General features: G+C 33.5%; 1 protein-coding gene across 4 annotated transcripts in view; it reads right to left on the bottom strand.

The window, feature by feature from the left end:
* Positions 1–19,126, bottom strand: part of LOC140445418 (uncharacterized) — a 98,378-nt gene that overhangs the window by 58,925 nt on the left and 20,327 nt on the right. For all 4 annotated transcript variants that reach the window (XM_072537424.1, XM_072537425.1, XM_072537426.1 and 1 more), the window contains exons 2-5: positions 7,330–7,447; positions 1,535–1,781; positions 1,261–1,473; positions 673–822 (exon numbers count right to left, since the gene is read on the bottom strand). In XM_072537424.1, the coding sequence (XP_072393525.1) occupies positions 673–822; positions 1,261–1,473; positions 1,535–1,781; positions 7,330–7,447 (728 nt within the window). The remainder of the gene's footprint in view (positions 1–672; positions 823–1,260; positions 1,474–1,534; positions 1,782–7,329; positions 7,448–19,126) is intronic.

Genomic DNA, 19,126 nt, shown 5'->3' with positions numbered 1-19,126 from the left:
CCTTAAAGATTTTTGTGGAAGAGTTATTAATTTTAACCACAAAACGCTTGAAGCTATCACCTAGCAAGTGGATTTGATTTTTATTGCTGTGATATAAAAATTTTGGCTATTCCCACGCATTCCACTTAAGTAGTGTCTTAAGACGCAGACAAAATTCGTCGCAGAGTGAAGGCGAAACATAAATTTTTACTGCTGGTACGACGAAAGCACATTTCTTCTTGACACGAAACTATTCACTTTTTGCAGTAATAAAGGGTAAGTGGTTATTTAAATACATTCTTTGTGCTGATAATTGTGTTGAGTTGGGCCAATCGATGGTTTTTATATTTACAACCATATACATTTCTTTTTTACTGCTTTAATCATTTTACCAGCTAGTTTTATATTCTCTACATAAACATGAGTTGTACCCCGAAAAACCTCTTTGTTAATAAAATCTTATAAAATTCTTACAAGCTTTTAAATTATATATTTTACACAACTTTTACTTCTTGAATCATAAAAGTAAATTGTTTGAACTGTGACGTGTTTGACGTAAGAAATAAACAAATTGTAGCAGTAGGGGTCAGTAAGATTGTACATCACGTGTCAAAACTATAATTATAAATACAAACCAACGTAACATTCGTGCTGGTTTTTAAAGGCATATTTACCTGTCTGAAGCTAACTTACTCTGGTAATCGGCTACTAGCCGTGGGTCTGGCATCAGAAGTCAAATTCTCAGTAGAAGAAGATCTTGGGGAAGTACCTGTTGCTGTTGCTTCTGAGGTACTAGGTGTTTCTGCAGTGTCATCAGCAGTTTGTTCGAAGGGAGCAGTATTTCTACAACAAAAATGAGTGAATACAAAACTGTATATGCACGACATGTAATAATGATAAGGTAAAAGTTGCTGTGCACAACGCACACGTATATCTTAACGAAAAAAATGCGCTGTTGCGGATGCGGATACATTTAGCATTCATACCTTAGAATTGAGTTTGATATCTGAAATTGTGCGATAGCGGCAGCATGCGTAAGAGCTACGGTTAGTCCAATATATTCTGATTAGGTATACGAGCACAGCGCAGTAACAGAGAGCTAAACCGAAGTGACGAAGAGAATTGAAGAGAATGCGAAGCATCGCTACCGCACCAGCTGTACTAACCCGTCGCATTAGATGTTTTACATTAAAAAGTTTATGCGAGCTGAACTTCAATTTCTATCAATTTTTTTTAGTTGTTTTTTATAGTATTTTTTAATTGCGTTTTGTATATGCTTACCCTCCGTTGTTTGCAGCATTCATTAACGTGTCTTGAACTGCACTTATTACGTCATCGATAGGTTCGACACTGTTTGGAACAATAACTCTTGCTTCTATAACTGGAGTAACTTCTTCATCTTCTTCTTGATTTTCTTCTGAAGGTTGTTCTTGTGGCCTGCCAGATGGATTTTCTTCTAACAACCGTATGAGTGTTTCTGCTCTTCTTAACATTCTAAAAACACGTTTAAATTAGATTTAAGAATTATACACAGAATAAATGTTATAACAATTACCTTCTTGCGACATTTAAACGACTACGTGACAAACTGGATGTTGGAGGGGGTGGTACAATTCCTTGGGATTCCATAAAGTTTCCTGGAAAAGCAACTGAACCTAAGTACATTGCATTTCCTTGCTCCAAATTTCTGAATCCTCTGAAACCTCTCCTTTGAGGTTGTGGAGAAGTTGAGCGACTATTTGATCTTGGAGTAGTTCCAGGTGGAGGTCTTTGAACCAAATGTACAACTTTGCCGTTGACATCTACCAGTGCAAAATAATTTCGAGATATTATTATGACAGTTTCTAATATAAATACATATTAAAACTTATTATAATCGATTCACTAAACTTGAGAATATTTTAATACACTGATAAACTACATGTAAATAATTTTTTATTTGTAAGTTACAATTAATATTGGCTCCAAGCATTTTTGCTTGGTTGTATAGTAACTTCCAGTCGAAGTCAAAATTTGACCAATATAGTACAAAATTAATTACTCAATTTACTAGACAGTTGGGACTGAGTTCAGTGAATAAAGTATAAAATGTATTATAGACTATAAGTTTGCTATATTTGAATTTGTCTCGGGCGTAATCCGTTTCAGGACGAATTTTGTGAAAATTATCTAAAATCAGATTTGCCAGAAAATATTCATGCTGTAAATTAACTGATATTTCAAGCAGACATGGATTTGAGTAACCCCTACAATTAGAGGTAGGCAAAATAATTTTGTACGTAGCTAGAATAGAATAACGGTTTGCCTTCTCAATGGTTTCGAAATAATGAAATTAAAACATCTGGAAATAAACTTATCGAGTGACAATAACATCGAAGAGGAAGTAAGGTAACAAGTGGCAAAAGCAAGTAGAGCAGCGAGATACGTTAACGACACAATAAAGTAAAATATGGACTTAAAAACAGACACAATCACAAGATGATATTTGGACCAGAATACAGAACAAGGATTAATGATATCAGAAACCAATTCGGAAACAACATTAATGAATATTTGCAAGAAAGAAAAAGAGAACGAAACAGCCATATCAGTTAAATATGCCAAAGGAAGGAATAGTTAGAATAATCCAAGATAATTCGTCGTAATTATAAGTAGAACAAGTCGTCCACGGAAAATTAACTGAATGAATGAATATGATAATATTCCTACTAGGTTGGTAGGTGACGTCGAAGAAATACAGGCAATTTGCCTATATAAGAGTAGAAGATAATTCTCTGAAACTTATAAAAAGATCAGTAACTTTGCCCGTAATAAAAAAAACTTATTTGTTATGTCGCGTGTTAGGATTCGATCAGATGTTTATTTTGTACTCAGCCTGCGGCCTTCTGTAAGTCAATAAATCAAAATTTGTCTTATAGTAAATCTATTTTTATCCATAGTGCCCTATGATATTTCGTATGTTGCTACACGTTCATTAATAATGAAGATACTGTGTAGTACCCTTTTGGTAGTCGCCTTGTTTGTTTTTTCTATCTAAATATATTCTTTGTATCCTCCCTTTTCATTTGCTATGTCGCATGTTAGGATCCGATCAATTGTTTATTTTGTATTCAGCCAGACGCCTTCTTTAAGTCAATAAATCAAAATTTGTCTTACAGTAAATCTATTTATATTAATATTACTCTATGATACCTCGTATGTCGCTATACGCTCATTATTAATGAACATACTGTGTAGTAGCCTTTTGGTAGTCGCCTTGTTTGTTTTTTCTCAGTTAATATATTCGCTATTTCCTTTCCTTTCAGAGGACTTCTTTGTTAAAGGTCTTCTTTAAGAAAATAAATAAAAAATTTACCTTCTAGTTAAATTATTTTTATCCCTAGTGCCCTGTGTCATCTCATATGTAACTACACGTTAATTAATAATAAAGACACTGTGTAGTACCCTTTTAGTAATCACTTTATTTGTTTTTTCTATTTTAATTTATTCGTGATATCCTTCCCTTTTATTTAACGTATCACACGCTCCAATCGGACCAATAACAAAGGAGATATGATGTAATACCTTCTTAGAAATGTGTGTTTTTTCTGTCTCAACATATTCGCTACCTTCTCTCCTTTCCAATGATGTATCACAGTGATTCCCAACCTGGGGGCGATCGCCCCCCGGGGGGCGATTTGAGATATTCAGGGGGGCGATAGAGCGAAGGGGGCGATATGGGGGGCGACAGAGAAAAAGGGGCGATATGGGGGGCGACAGAGAAAAAGGGGCGATAAGGGGGGCGTTTAGCATCCGGAAAACGAGAAATGGGTAAATGAGAAAAATAGTAAAAGAGAAAAAAAATACAATACTTTCGATCGGATATCCATAGGATAATAAAAAGTAAATATATGTATACCAATGCAGGTAATAATAACACAAACATCTCGTCTAGTCACAGAGAGCTATGAATCATAATACAATTTAATTCTATACATTATCGTTATAATTATACATTATAACGAATTCTGCATTTTCCTTTGATCGAGCTTTTGTATTGTGCGATCATCCGCACAAAAGAGAAAGAGAGAGAAGTGGGATAAGAATGATCAGAAGTAGGTACCGCTCCTGCCGATCTGACTCGAACAAAAAGCGAACGCTCATCGCTTCAAATGCGGAGTCTTTCGTTCCCGAGTTTTGTATTGTGGTATATAAAGTTGTTTTGTTTCAACTGACAGTCATTGTGTTCAGTGAGTCAAAAAGTGCCAAGCCGCACACATTTGAAGAAGAACTCATCCTCCCAGCTGTCAAAGAGATAGTGGATGATACTATGTTGGGACCCAGTCAGGCCGGAGAAGTAACAGATGCAGTTCCTCTCAGCAATAATACTGTCTCTAGAAGGATTGATGAAATGGGGGCGAATGTCGAAGATGTTCTCTGCAACAAATTGAAAAGCAGAGAGTTTACTGTGCAACTTGACGAGAGTACCCTGAGTGACAGCACAGCTTTGTTGCTGTCATATGTCCGATTCATTGACGACAATGGAGAAATGGCCAAGGAAATGCTGTTTGTTAGAAGTCTGATTACTGATACAAAAGGATCTTCCATATTTGAGGTCGTATTTTTTGAGAAAAAAGAGATTCCCTTATTCCCTTCCCTTATTAAATATGATCGCCTGTGCTACTGACGGTGCAGCAGCAATGACAGGACGCCATCGGGGATTTATTGCACATCTGAAACAAGCAGTACCTGGAATTTTGTGTGTTCACTGCGTCATTCACAGAGAGCATTTGGCTGCCAAGAATTTGAGTGGGAGGTTGCACGATTCTCTTCCACTTGTCATAGATGCGGTAAATAAAATTAATAACCACAGAATGATCGAATATTTCGTACACTTTGTGAAGAAAATGATGAGATATTTAATACATTGCTACTACATATGGAAGTCCGCTGGCTTTCTAAAGGCAATTGCTTAAGGCGGTTCTTCAGCCTCATGGATACTGTTATTGAATTTCTTAATACTACTGACCCCACACTGAGTACAGAACTACAAGAGAAGTGAAATGACATCGCTTACTTATCAGATATTTTTCAAAAATTAAATGAAATGAACCTGCAACTACAGGGGAAGAACATAAATATGGCCAAAGCGAAGGGAGTAGTCGGAGCATTCATTGACAAACTATCTATTTTTGAAGAAAATATGCAGAGAAGAGATCTGACCAAATTCCCCTTGAAATCAATCAATCAACTTGAAATCTTCTTGTGTTGATTCTGAGGATCTTCAAACATACTGCCTTCGCCTTCAAACACTGAAAGAAGATCTGCAGTCCCGATTCCAAGATTTGACTAGTCTGAAACTTGGTTTATCAATCCTTTCAGCGTGGAAGTTTCAACGGTATGTCCTTCTCTTCAAGAAAACTTGATTGACTTGAGACATGATGTTGAAATTGAAAGTTTGTTTCGGGAGTGTGGTACGAAAGATTTTGGCCGCGGATAAAAGAAGTGTATCCAATCTTGTGGAATGAAATCAAATTATTATTATTGGCATTCCCCACAACATATCTAGTGGAGAAAGGTTTTAGTTCTATGTGTATATTGAACAACAGTCAAAGAAATAGGGTCGACATAATAGAAAGAGGGGATTTGAGGTTGTTATTAACCAACATTGAGCCAGACATAAAGAAATTATATGAGGGACACCAGGCCCAAGGAAGCCATTAACAATTCTTTTACACACATATAACCATTTATCATTTTACGAAATGTAAAAATAAATTAATATGGATACTTACCTTTTGTATAGATTCATTATTTGTTTCAATTTAATTGGGTGGGGGGGGGGGGGGCGATTGTAGTATTCATAACTGGTGAAACCTGTCTAAGGGGGCGATCATGGAAAAAAGGTTGGGAACCACTGATGTATCATACCTCACGATTCGACGAACTATTGTACCCCCACCACAAAACGCTCAAAAAATGAGTAGAATGAGCCCTTAGTATGTTCTTATGGGATTTTACATGGGAAATGAGACAGAAACGGTATAGCAGCGTTTTTTCAGGTATAGTTTTTACTTAATTTTGTTTAAGTGTTATTTAATTCTACGTAATTCGAACTTAATTTAACTTTATTTTAATCTTATCTAGTTTTAATTTTCTTTTATTTTGGTAAAGCGATGACGTTTATTAAACGTCATTTTATTTTTATAGTAAGTGTGTGTTTATCTTAAGCAATGACATAATATAATAAATATATATTATACTTCATTGATCTTACCTTACAATAACAGTAACCTATATTTTTAGCAATTTTGCGAAAGAATTAATTACTGTGAAGTAGTAAAATTTCTGATTCACATGTATTTGAATTACCAATTTGTAGAATGAATTAGCAATAAATCAACTGTATCGTTCCAGGAACAAAATATGATTGAAATGTCAAATGTTGGTGGTACAGATTTCTTTTCTAGGTGTTGTCGTTACCTTACTGGCCAAACGGTGTGACTTGTCATCATGTCCTTTTATATAGATAGATATTTGTAACGATAATATCAATATTCATTCTCTATCCATAATTCTATCATTAGTGTAATGATTTGTGTTACCTAAAGTATACTTAACATAAACAGCTAATGAAACCACTCTACTGAAATAAAACAACGCATAGGAAAAGCAAGATCAGCGTTCGCAAAGAAGAAGTCTATTTTCAGCAGTTACCATTTACCACTCGGTACCAAAATATTTATCATCAGATATTTGAGATTTAATTTGATAGCAAAGTCAGCAAAATTTGACTGTTGCCATACCATGCAATAGTATATAGCACACATCAGAACAGTGATATCCTTCTATCCTAAGTTATTGACTGTCAACTCGTTTGACAATGTATGACTTTGTATTTTCCCAATTATTTGAATATCCCTTCGATCCAGTCATATACTTGAGAATATTGATAATTTTGTAGAAATAAGCATAAACATTATATTAATATACCGATATTGCTGAAATCAAATTGTTTGAATCCTACTTTCTCTTTTATGCGAGAAATAAGCTCGTTAATAAGTTACTTGAGAAGCTCGAGAAAACTCGAATATTTGGGTCACGTGATGAGAGGACATAAATACGCATTACTTCAAAATATAATGCAAGGAAAAATAGAAGGAAAACGGAATCCAGGCCGTAGAAGGATGTCATGGCTGCGTAATTTGAGAGAGTGGTTTGGCTGTACCACTAATGAACTCTTTACGTCAGCTGTAAACAAGGTCAGGATAGCCTTGATGATTTCCAATCTCCGATAGGAGTGGCACAAGAAGAAGAAGAAGTTACTTATATTTATATACCTATAATATTACATATTAATATCGTAATTACCATAATCAGCTAATTTTGAGTTGTCTTGCAAAACTCTGCCACAGTAAATTATACGCTGAGTCTCAGCAGGAATGTTCACAGTTTCTGCTATCTTGACTTTAAACTGCTGTACTGTAATCTGAAAATAAAATGTTGTTAGTATAAACTATATTTTTCTATGACGTCTATATTGCCAGCGTTTGCATTTGAATCTGTGGTGTATTACACTTTTATTTATAATTCTGAAATAATTGAGAAAAATACAATATTTTATTTGTAACTACGTTTATACCTCATTATTGATATGTCACAGTATTATACGACAAAACTTAAAAACACAAAAAACTGGGGGAAATCGTGGGACAATCATTAAACTGCGCTATACCACAATATCTCCCCCTAAAATAATGAACATAATTTAATCAACGGTTAAGATATTCTCTCTCCAATGGCTCTAGAGCTCAAATCGAGCCTTGGCCTTCTCCAAACTATGCCTCCAGCCATGCTGGTCCCACGCCGGCCGATCTTCCACTCACGCCTAGCAAATTTTGCGCGTCCGGTGCCATTTCATCCTCCCACCTTTTCCGAGGCCTTCTTTTTAGTCTTGTGCCCTGCATTTTACTATCCAGGCTCTTTTTGGAAATCTTTTGACCTCCATTCTCACTACATGACCAGCCCATCGAAGTCTCTAAAGTTTAACGAATTCTGAGATCGGTGCCTCTTTGAATAGTTGGTAGAGTTTATAGTTGTACCTGGATCTCTATACTATATTTACGTTAATTAATAAGTCCAAATGTTTCCTTATGACTTTTTTTCGAAGACTTTCGGCTTTCAGTTTGTATCTTCTGTCATCAACCATGCCTCGCATCCATAACATACTATTGGTCTGGGAATCGTTTTGTACACCCTGATTTTCGATCTCCAGTGTATGTTTTTGGAGCGGAACACATAGGCGAGTGAAAAGTAAGCTTTCTTTCCCTTCACTATTCTTCTCTGAATTTCTGGTTCTTCTGTTCCATCCGCGTTTAATGCAACTCCCATAAATGTGAAACGTTCTACAGTTTTAATATCGTCCTCTAATTCAATTGTGCGTCTGTTTCCTCTAGCTCTTGCCTGTGTTAGCTTTTTTGTTTTTTGAATATTTATTTCTAGTCCGGTCTCTTCTTACCTGTTTTTAATTGTGAATATATTTCTGCCGCCTCTTCTGTTCTGCGGGACATACTGCTAATGTCATCGGTATAGGCTGGAATCTGTAATGATTTTTTTTGTTAGATTACCTCTTCCTATAGTCAGCTTCTTATCACATATTCGAGTCAGGTTGAATAGTATCGGTGTCAGTCCGTCTCCTTGCTTTAATTATTTGACTATTGAAAAGTTCTCAGTGAGCTCTTTTTGTACTCTCGACAGTGGCTGTTGATGAGTCCATTATTGCTTTTACTAGTCGAATGTATTTTTGGGCGACGTTAAAGCTATGCAATATTTGATATAACCTTTGTCTATGAATTGAGTCGTAGGCCTATTTGAAATATATAAAGATGTTGTAGACGTCAATGTCGTATTCCCACGATTTGTTTAGAATTTGTTTCACTGTAAATAGCTGATCAGTCGTAGACCTTCCTTGTTCCCCGACAATATTTTCAGTTGTTGGAGTTTTCCAGTCGCTAGGCATCTTTTCATCATTCCAAATCTTATTCATAAGTATATGCATTTGTCCTACTAGGTGTTTGCCACAAATTTATATAGCTCAGAGGGGACATTGTAAATACCTGGAGCCTTGTTATTCTTTTGTGCTAGTATTGCTTGTTTTACCTCTTCCATCGCCGGGGTTCTATACTTTCGGTGTCTTCCTCAATGTGATGCATGTCCATATGCTCTTCATTTTCTTGCGTCCCTAGGAGAGTTTGGAAATAGGGTTTCTAGACTAATTTTAGTTCTTATGAATTACTGGTTATTTGCCCTTCTTGATTTCTGCATAGATTTGTTCGAGGTTTGTATCCTTCTCCTAAACTGTGTAGATAAATATATATACGTCTACGTCTACGTATACGATATATACGTCTCTTGCTTTGGATATTTTCTTCCATTTTCAACATATTACCATTTTCGTATTTTCTTTTCCCTGTTCAGAATATTTTATCAACCCTCCGTCTTGCATCTTCGTAGCTTGCTCTTCTTTCTCTGGTTCTTATTTCCATATATTTCGTATGTTCTTCATTTCTGTTCTGTATGGCTTTTTACACTCTCCATTGAACCATTCTCTTTTTGTGTGTTTCTTTTTTTGCCTATGGTCTTTCTTGCTGCGTGAATTAATTTTGTTTTAATTTCTTACAATGTTCTTCGGTGCCTATACTGCCTGTATTTGTCCGTGTTTCTGTTATTTCTATTTTATAGTTCTGTTTGATATCGTGTTGTCTCGATTTTTGTATATCTAGTTCTGTTGTTTGTTCCTGTCTGTCCTGTTTCGGTGAATTCTGCATCTGTATTTTATCTGTACTAGAAGATGGTCAGATCCGCAGCATGCTTCTCTTCGGCTCTTCACATCTTGTATGCTTGTTATGGCCCTTTTGTCTATCGAGACATGATCAGTTTGATTGTCGGTTGTTCCACCATGTATAATCCATGTCGCTTTGAGTATGTCACGGTATGGGAAAAAAGTCGAACTTTTGATCAGTAAAGTTGATAAGTAATTCTCTAGTTTCATTGGTGTTTTGATGGAGCGAATGTTTACCAATGGTTCCTAAGAAAATTTCTCCTTTGCCTATTTGAGCATTCATATCTCATAGTAAGATCTTGATGTCATTTCTCAGTGAGCTGTCATATACTTCTTCTAGCTGTTTATTTCTATGCTTTGTTCTTCTGTTGGGCAATGTATGTTAATGATTGAGATGTTAAAGAATTTTGTTTTTATTCTTAACTTACATATTCTCTCATTCACTGCTTTAAAATCTAATATGACATGTTTCATCTTATTGTCAACTATGAAGGCTACTCCGAACTCTTTTTTTTCGCTTTATATGCGTTTTTGTGTCTTTTATTCCGTGCACTATCCATTTAGTTTCTTGTATTGCTATTGGTTCTATTTTGTATTTTCTGAGCTCGTTAAATAGTGATGCCTGTGCTTCTGGTTTATTCAATGTCAGGACCTTGTTCTGAAGCTATTTTCTGGTGTCATTTTAAAGTAGATACCATTTTATTGGGAATAAGCCAAAATTGAAGGTTAAAATAAGTTTATTGACATTTCAGTTTCCACCTTCCTGGAAATTGAAACGTCAATACACTTATTTCCAATAAAACAATGTCAGGACGTTCCGGGTACCGAGTGTGTAGCCTATATTTCTTTGCTTTAGTCGTCGTCGATAAGACCGAACTTTCCTGAATGATGGATTGATCGTGGTAGTCATTTTCCTTAGTCCCCACGTAGCCCAGATTTTATTCCTCTCGATTTGGGTGTATAGAACGCAATGAAACAGCATGTCTACAAGAATCCCATAAACACTAGCAACCAACTTTGTTTTTAACTAAAGTATATTTAAAATAAAACAACGCATAGGAAAAGCATAATCAGCGTTCGTAAAGATGAAGTCTCTTTTCACCATTTACAACTCGAAACGAAAATCGATCATCAGATACTATGTATTTTCTACTTTATTATAAAGAGTGAAGGCCTGAACAGTTTCCAAAATATATCTTTAATACTGCTTGAGGCCTTCGAGATGTGGTGTTACCGACGCATCTTAAGAGTTTCATGTGTAGATCGTGGGACTAATGTTGAGTCCTCCGTAGAATGGGCAAGGAATGCGAGATTATTAACACACAAAGAAAGAACGCAAATTAGTATATTTTGGCCATATTATGAGAAATGAACAGAGATATGGCCATCCATAAAAATTCGCAACCAACTTTGGGAAGAAATAAATACTGCAGCAGTTTCTTTTGAACCAATTATGCCATTTGATAGGAGACGACATTTTATGGAACATATTGATAAATGAATTAAAGAAAATGGTGGCCATATCGAACACTTCCTTCGACAAAAAGTTTAGTGTTATTCAGTGTAGCTATTTCTTAATTTGCTTTGTAAATAAAATATTACAACTTTAATTTAATATGAATCGTAAAATGTTTCGATGTCAAATTCTAAACACTTTATTAATCATCCTACTGATGTATGTAAAAAATATTAGCATATAGTATTATTTCTTTAATATTTTGGAAACTATTAACTTTAATTAAGGATATCTCATACCAAAATTCAGAAGTGTTAATGTTTTTGTCTATTTTTCTTTCGTTGCCTGGAGCAATTGCGTTAAATCGGAGTTAAAAAATTAACAGGTGTATCTTTTTTTGTTGAAATAATGTATCTTTAATATTTTTTGAACAAATAATTTGACACACATGTAGCGTCCACTATTAGCGACATCAAAGTATGCATCAAATTATAATTCCTCATACTCAAAAGCCCCCAGTTATAAATTTTTATACATAAATGTCCAAAAACATGAAAGTTATAGAGAAAAATAAAATTTTTAATTTCAACTTTCTATCACCCTTTCTATCTTATATCTTTCTTAATATTAACATTTTATTAAATCAAGTTGGCTTAAATCGTAATATTTAAGAGTTAAGAATCTACTATTTCTACTCGTAAAATTACTTAAGGACCACGCTGTATAGTTAAGTATAAATAGATATAGGTGAAGGTAAACAAGACGAATCGCGAGCTCGTAAAACGCGACTTCGCGTAAAATGGTGTAGTTTAATCGACCCCAATTTTTTCATTGTAGTGTACTTTAATTCAAAAGACCATACAGTACGTCTTGGGTCGAACAGCTCATAAAAATGCTGCGTTTAATCCAAAAATCAAATGTACCCAAATTAATTTATAATTCGCTGCCGGTAATGAACTTTTTATTTTTATTTATTAATATACAAAAAAGATTTTAAGTAGAATTAAATACCCTTAAATATACGTCAGCCATATAATTGAAAATTCTGAGTCAGTGATAGAATAAATAATTTTGTGATGAGTAATAGGCAATTACACATGCTCATCTATGCCTGCTAGGTACACTACCTAGGTTATCTCGGTACAATTTCAAGGCTTTTGTGATGCATAGAAATGCATCTTGAATGAATTTTGAATGACTTGAAATCATTAATAGTTGTGCAATATTTTACAATTTGTTATTGTTCTATTTTTAAACTGTTTTATTGTTTTTTATGCTAAAATTTGTCACGAGTCCCGATAATATGTAAATGATATAAAAGCAAACGTATCCATTTAATTAACATAGGTACCAATTATTAAATGAAATATTTATTTTGAAATCTATGTGAAAATATTACATTTTTAAATGAGACAAATGCGCCCAAACCGTGAATTGTGCGTTGATAAAGAAGTATAGTATTTATGAAGTCAGTTGAAACATTTCAGTCCTACGCGATTAATAAGGGCAGTTTAATATTACATTTACCGGTAATCAAATTATGTTATAAATAACACGCGTCAATGTTTCAAACGTATTTGAACAATCCCCGTACTTCTTAGAAGAGAGATGGAAGAAACAGAGAATGAAAAGTACATCTCATCAAATAAATATTGGACATTGATATGTTATTCAAAATCACCAATATTTTATATGCTCTTGGACTTAGCTACGGCCGCGCCGCGCCGGTGAGGATGTACAGATAATAAACGCTGTCTCATGCCAGTGCCGTACACAGATAAAAGATTATTTTGTTTCTTTTCACTCTCATATATGTGTGATTAAAAAAGAAACTGAACAAAACTCTGATAGAACTATTGTAAATAGAAGAACTCAATTAACAAAAGTATTAGCGACAATTTATCGTATTGTAATGAAAAGAAACAAAACCTATAAATTACGAAAAAGGAAACGAACGAACCAAAAATTTAGAAAAATAGAAGATGTCGATGAGAAAGTTATTCGAAAGACTGTGTATAATTTCTACAAGGAAAACAAGATACCTACACTATATCTGATCTAAACTAAGAGAATATCCTGATTTTGACTACCAATGTTTAACTACATTGCGAAATATTTTGATAGACTATAGATTTAGATATAAGAAAATAAATAATAGAATGGTAATAATGGAGTTCCAGTGAATAGATAGATAGTTCCAGATAGATTTGGCAATCATCAAATCAGCAGTTGCCAGATTACAACAGATGTTTACAATTAATCTCGAAAGAGTCAAATATTTACTCGTTATTGCTTCATATAAATCAAAAATTGCAAAATTCCTAAATTAGTATAATCAAAATGTACTTTTTTTTAAAAGCTTTATCTCTTTATATTTGAAGCATACAACATATGCATTATAAAAACATGCCAACACTGCCAAACTAAAATATTTTTGAGATTTGCGGCTACATTCAGCTTGTACTTTCGATAAACTCAACCGACCAGTTTATTCTAATTGTCACAGTATAAGTGATATAATAATATATAATATACTGAATAATATACTGAATTTACTGAAAATGCAAAGAAACTCTTTTAAAATGAGGGTTTGTAAAATTATTTTTGTTAATTTGTTGCTTAATTATTTATTGTAAAAATAGCTTCAAAAGTTGATTTTTTTAAATAATTATTAATAACTTTTTTAAAATGCACAAAAAACTTGGCGTGAAAATGGGGACAATATCTATTCAGCTAAAAAATTTCAAGAAGAAGTTTTACTTAATAGTTATTGCAAAATTGAAATTGTTTATCCAAGAAAGCTTTTATTTACAATGTTATTATGCATAAACTTTTGAATCTACTTGAACTTAAACACCAAATTGAAGAGAAAGACTTATATTATCAAACTAAATAATTTAAAGATTAAAAAGTTTATGTTACAATATTGTAAAATAAGTTTATAGAAGTACTGCCATTTGAAGCTTATAACCATCATCATGTAATAAATCATAATAACTCATCAACATGTAGGAAATTAATTTTTCTTTATTTGAAGTTTTCGAATTTTTACATTAATTAAAAAAAACACAATGTCATATGACCCTCAAAACCAAAGTTAGTCGTTTTTTTTTTAATTCGCTGAGGCTTTGTTTATAAATATTACGAAATTTAAAAAGCACCATTTGAAAGATTAAAAGTTCAAGTTTTAACTGTAGCGTTATAACTGCTACATTGCCTGCTTTCTTTCTTATGTTAATATATTTCGTTAATTCTATTCTCCAATTTCCATATCTTCTGTCATAATTCATATTCTTCTATATCCTCCATTGTATCTCTTATTTTTTTATATATTTTCTCAGATATAGATTGTATCAGAATTATGTCGTTACTTAATTGATTCATTATTCTCTTTTCATTTTTACTGGTATTTGGTATAAAAACCAGTTGGCGTCCAAATCTATCTTCTTTACACATATATATTTCAGTATCTACCTTTCCTATTTTCTTAATAATCATCATTTTTATCTTTTACTCAAGTTTCTAAAGAATGAATTTTATTTTCATCTCTATTTCTGTTACTTTGGAACGAGAGGTGCCATCTTTATTCTCTGTTTAGTTTAATGCTAGTGACAAAGACTCCTTTTTGTTGACATTTCCCCCTTCCCGTTCGATACAAAAGTCGATATAATGGCTTTTATTTCTAAAAATGTCGATTTTCTTCATGACTTTAGTATAATAACCAATTGTTGTGTCGTCTCCTGAATTAGGAGGTAAGAGTTTAATATATTTTATCGGTTTCCTGATTCTACCTGTTGTATAAAAATCTTTTTATAATTCTAACTTTGAAAATTCTAATCTCATTATTTATGATTATCATATGTAAGTAGGTAGGTACATACTTTTGTGGATATTTCTTGTGTTTTTTTTTATTTCTTATAATAAAAAATTAGCGATAAGAAATATATAGTTTCTTTGATATACATAGTATGTAAAAGTTTTACGAATATTTTTACAGTTTTAAATATTGAATTTAAATCCTTAATAATATCTTTTGATTTTAATAATAATTAACTTTTGACAAACTACCATTTCTATATAGAAATGTTTCTAAATTCTAAATTATCTAGCTTTTCAATAAATATATCTTGTTATTTTTACCGAATCCACTTTGTAATTAATATTAGAATAATTCAATAGTAAAAATTAATTACCATTTGCTTTAAAAGATTATATATCCTTACTTTTACTTATTTGCTACATAAATAAGAATTGTTTCTCGACTTGCTTGGGTGAATAATGATAAAATTTTGTTAAATTTGATTGGTCACCTATTCATCCCCCAAGCAAGGTCTCTCATTTTGGTTTCACCATTTTCTGAAGCAAGGTGTGTTTTTTTTTCATTTTAGTCAACCTCCGGGATACATTTCTCAGGTGCGGGTCAATTTATATTAACATCCAGAAGACCAACCGGCCTGAGAATGGCACTATCATTCCATTAGGAGAGTTGACTCCAGGGCAAGAAAATCCACAACTCACAACATGGCTTGCTAACAACCATAGCAGAAAAGACCAGGATAAAACCTAGGATTTGGTGACAAGCATTTTTCCTTACTATAATGTAACACTGTAGCAAGAAGTCGAATAATTTTTATTTAAAATTCAATATAATATTTAAACATGTATTTTTCTGCCCTTTTTGTTTAATATTTTAATAAACATGTGTTAATTTAACTGTGTATTGTTTCTTCTTTTTACTTGTTTGCGTGTGTTGCTCCAGAGTAGGCCATATTCACGTCCTGAGTGAGCTAGCCAGGGAGTGTTTCGTGTAACGTCTAATGTAGCAATTTTGCAATTGATACATTAGGGGTTATGACGTTAAAAATTGGTCCCAACGGGAAACGATTTGTCGCTCCAACGTTGTTAGTGATGTTAGTCAGGTTGTAGCAGCAAACTAAGGTTTGCGGTTACAAGTTGACAACAGCAGCTCAACGTTGGGATGTTACGAATTGAGCCTCGAAGGGTTACAAATTGGCACCCAATGAATATTCGTTGGCACGTCATAGATTGACGTCCAATGAATGTTCGTTGGAACGTTACAAATTGACGCCTAACGTTACAAATTGGCGCACCAACGTAATATACTCTGAGTAATGCATACATTCTTGTATTTAGTTGAAACAATACTTTTATATTTTCTTGCTATTATTATCTTTAACATTTTTCTTCCTATTTTGAGTAGTAAATTTATTAAATTTCAGTAAAAATATCTATTTTCTATCTTACTTACTTTTTTATACTTATTTTTTTTATCTAATTTTTACTGATAGTTTTTTTTTGATCACCAACCTTTTTTGTCTGCTGGTTATCATTAACCTTGACAAGTCCATGTGTTGTTGGGTAGTGTTAAAACTTAATTAAATATAAAATAGTAGTTTTATATTATTTTCGTAAATTTAATTATCTTTATCTTTAAAGTTGATTTGGTTACTTGTTGGTTTACATAAATTATTGTTTTTTAAATAATCTTACAAAATGGCTACCATCAACCCTAAGCATTTGAAAACTGATGAGTTAACCTATGAGTTAATTATTAGAGATCTTGAGGTTCCTTCTACTGTCGATGAGAAAAGAAGAGTCCTTAGTGGAATTTTGTCTCAGGAAGCATCAGACAGAAGCTTCTCTGAAACAGTTGTCCCTCTTGAATTTGAGCAAGACCATAATCAGGCCTTGGCTACTCTTGCTGATTTATCTAGTATCATCGATGAATTTTCAGGTAGTAAGTCTGATTATAGGTACAAATGTATTTGTTCTCGTTTAACTCATTTGTCTGGCCGTGTATCTCGTCTGAAGACCACTTCTTCAACGCAGGAAACACTCAAAAGACAGTTACGGAGTAAATTATTGTCAATTGAGGGTGTGATTGTGGAAAAACTTAATCTTCCTTCAGAATCTACTCCAGTTAGGGTAGAATCACATACTGCATCTTCAGTAGTGAAGTCTGTGCCCATTTATAAATGGGGAATTCAAAAGTTTTCCGGCAAACAGCCTTTGATTCCTTTTCTTGAACAAATTGAGACGCTTAAAATCTCCAGGAATTGTTCTAATGATGACCTGTTTCTTTCTGCAGGAGATCTGTTTGATGGCAATGCTTTCACTTGGTGGCATAATCATCTTCTTAAAAAGACATTTCAGTCATGGTCTGACTTAGTTGCCGCTTTAAAGGAAACTTATCTTCCGGCAGATTATGAGAGGAATTTGTGGGAACAAATTCGTTCTACAAGGCAATCTTTTCGAGAACCTGTATCTACATTTATCTCTAATTTTGAAGCTCTTTTCTTCCGTTTACCTTCTGTCGTTTCAGAGAAAGATAAAGTATCTGAAATTAGACGTGGTATTTTGCCAGACTACATCAAAGCTTTGGCTTTGCACGATATAGACACTGTATCTGATCTTACCTCTTACTGTAAAAGAATTGAGTCTGCGTTATCTATACCCCACTTTAATAATAATAATAAGAAATTTTCATATGAAACAAATTCACTTGATGAAATTTGTTGGAATTGCAACAAACGAGGTCATGTGTATCCTCAGTGCAGGTACCAGAAAAATAAATTTTGTTATGGTTGCGGTTTTAAGAACGTTATTAAGGCACATTGCCCCAAATGTTCAAAAAACGAAGCGCGAGGTTGTTCGATAGCAGACAGGAATCAACCTCATTGCAGTCAAATGTCTGCATCAAACCTAAAAGGGAAGAACATTCCAGGAAAAAATTTGAAGAAAACTTCAAACAAAGGACAAGCAGAGTAACATTTCAACTACCACCTATTATTAAAACGCGAGCTGAAACTTCTGATTCTAATTGTGATTTTAATCCTTTACCTATAGACAAAACTCCCATAGATACAACGCACAATGTTTCTTTAAGTCCTGCGAATATTTCTTTTCCGTTGATTTCAACGTCTGATACTTTATGTAGAACTAATCCTCTTCTCGATATTCGTACACAGGATAATCGACCATATATTTCAATAAATATTGGCAGTGAAACAATATCTGCACTTGTAGACTCTGGTAGTAATGTCTCTATTATTGGCTCTCCAGCCTTATTTCTTCTTAAGAAGTTGAATTTGCATCTTCACTATGATATTTCAGTACAGCTAACTACTGCTGATGGTAATGTCCAAAGTACCTTAGGTTATGTGTTTTTACCTGTTACCTTATCTGATAGCACACAAAAGTTAAAAGTTTTAGTGGTTCCTTCTATCTCACATAAAATGATTTTAGGTATGGATTTTATGAAATTGTTTAGAATTTCTTTGGATTTCACAAATTTTTCGTATAGTACAGCTAAACTGTCAACTTGTGTTGTTAATACTATAGTAAGTTCAGAGAATTTATCCACCCATCAGCTTTCACAACTACATTCGGTAGTCAAACTGTTTAAGGAAATAGGCCCAACAGATTCTATTGGTAGAACCCACTTGTATACTCACCATATAGACACTGGTGATGCGAAACCAATTAGGCAAAGACAATATCCTCTTTCGCCTGCTATGCAGAAAATTCTCAACGAAGGAGTTGATAAGATGCTTAAGTTGAAAGTCATCGAACCATTAACAACCAGTACACCTTGGTTGTCTCCTTTGTGGTTGGTTCCGAAGAAAGATAGTTCCTATAGAGTTTGTTTTGATGGTCGAAAACTTAATTCGATAACAGTTCCTGATAGTTACCCCATGCCTTTAATAGATTCAATCATATCTAAAGTAAGAGATGCTAAATTTATTTCGTCAATCGATTTAAAACAAGCTTTTTATCAGATACCTTTGGATGATCAATCCAAATTAAAGACTGCATTTACAGTTCAAAATAGAGGTTTGTTCTGTTTTAAT

Source organism: Diabrotica undecimpunctata, chromosome 7 (genome assembly GCF_040954645.1).
Source record: "Diabrotica undecimpunctata isolate CICGRU chromosome 7, icDiaUnde3, whole genome shotgun sequence".
In the NCBI taxonomy this organism is placed as follows: domain Eukaryota; kingdom Metazoa; phylum Arthropoda; class Insecta; order Coleoptera; family Chrysomelidae; genus Diabrotica; species Diabrotica undecimpunctata.
Note: the sequence above shows the minus strand (reverse complement) of the source record. Positions and strands in the feature narration are given on the sequence as shown.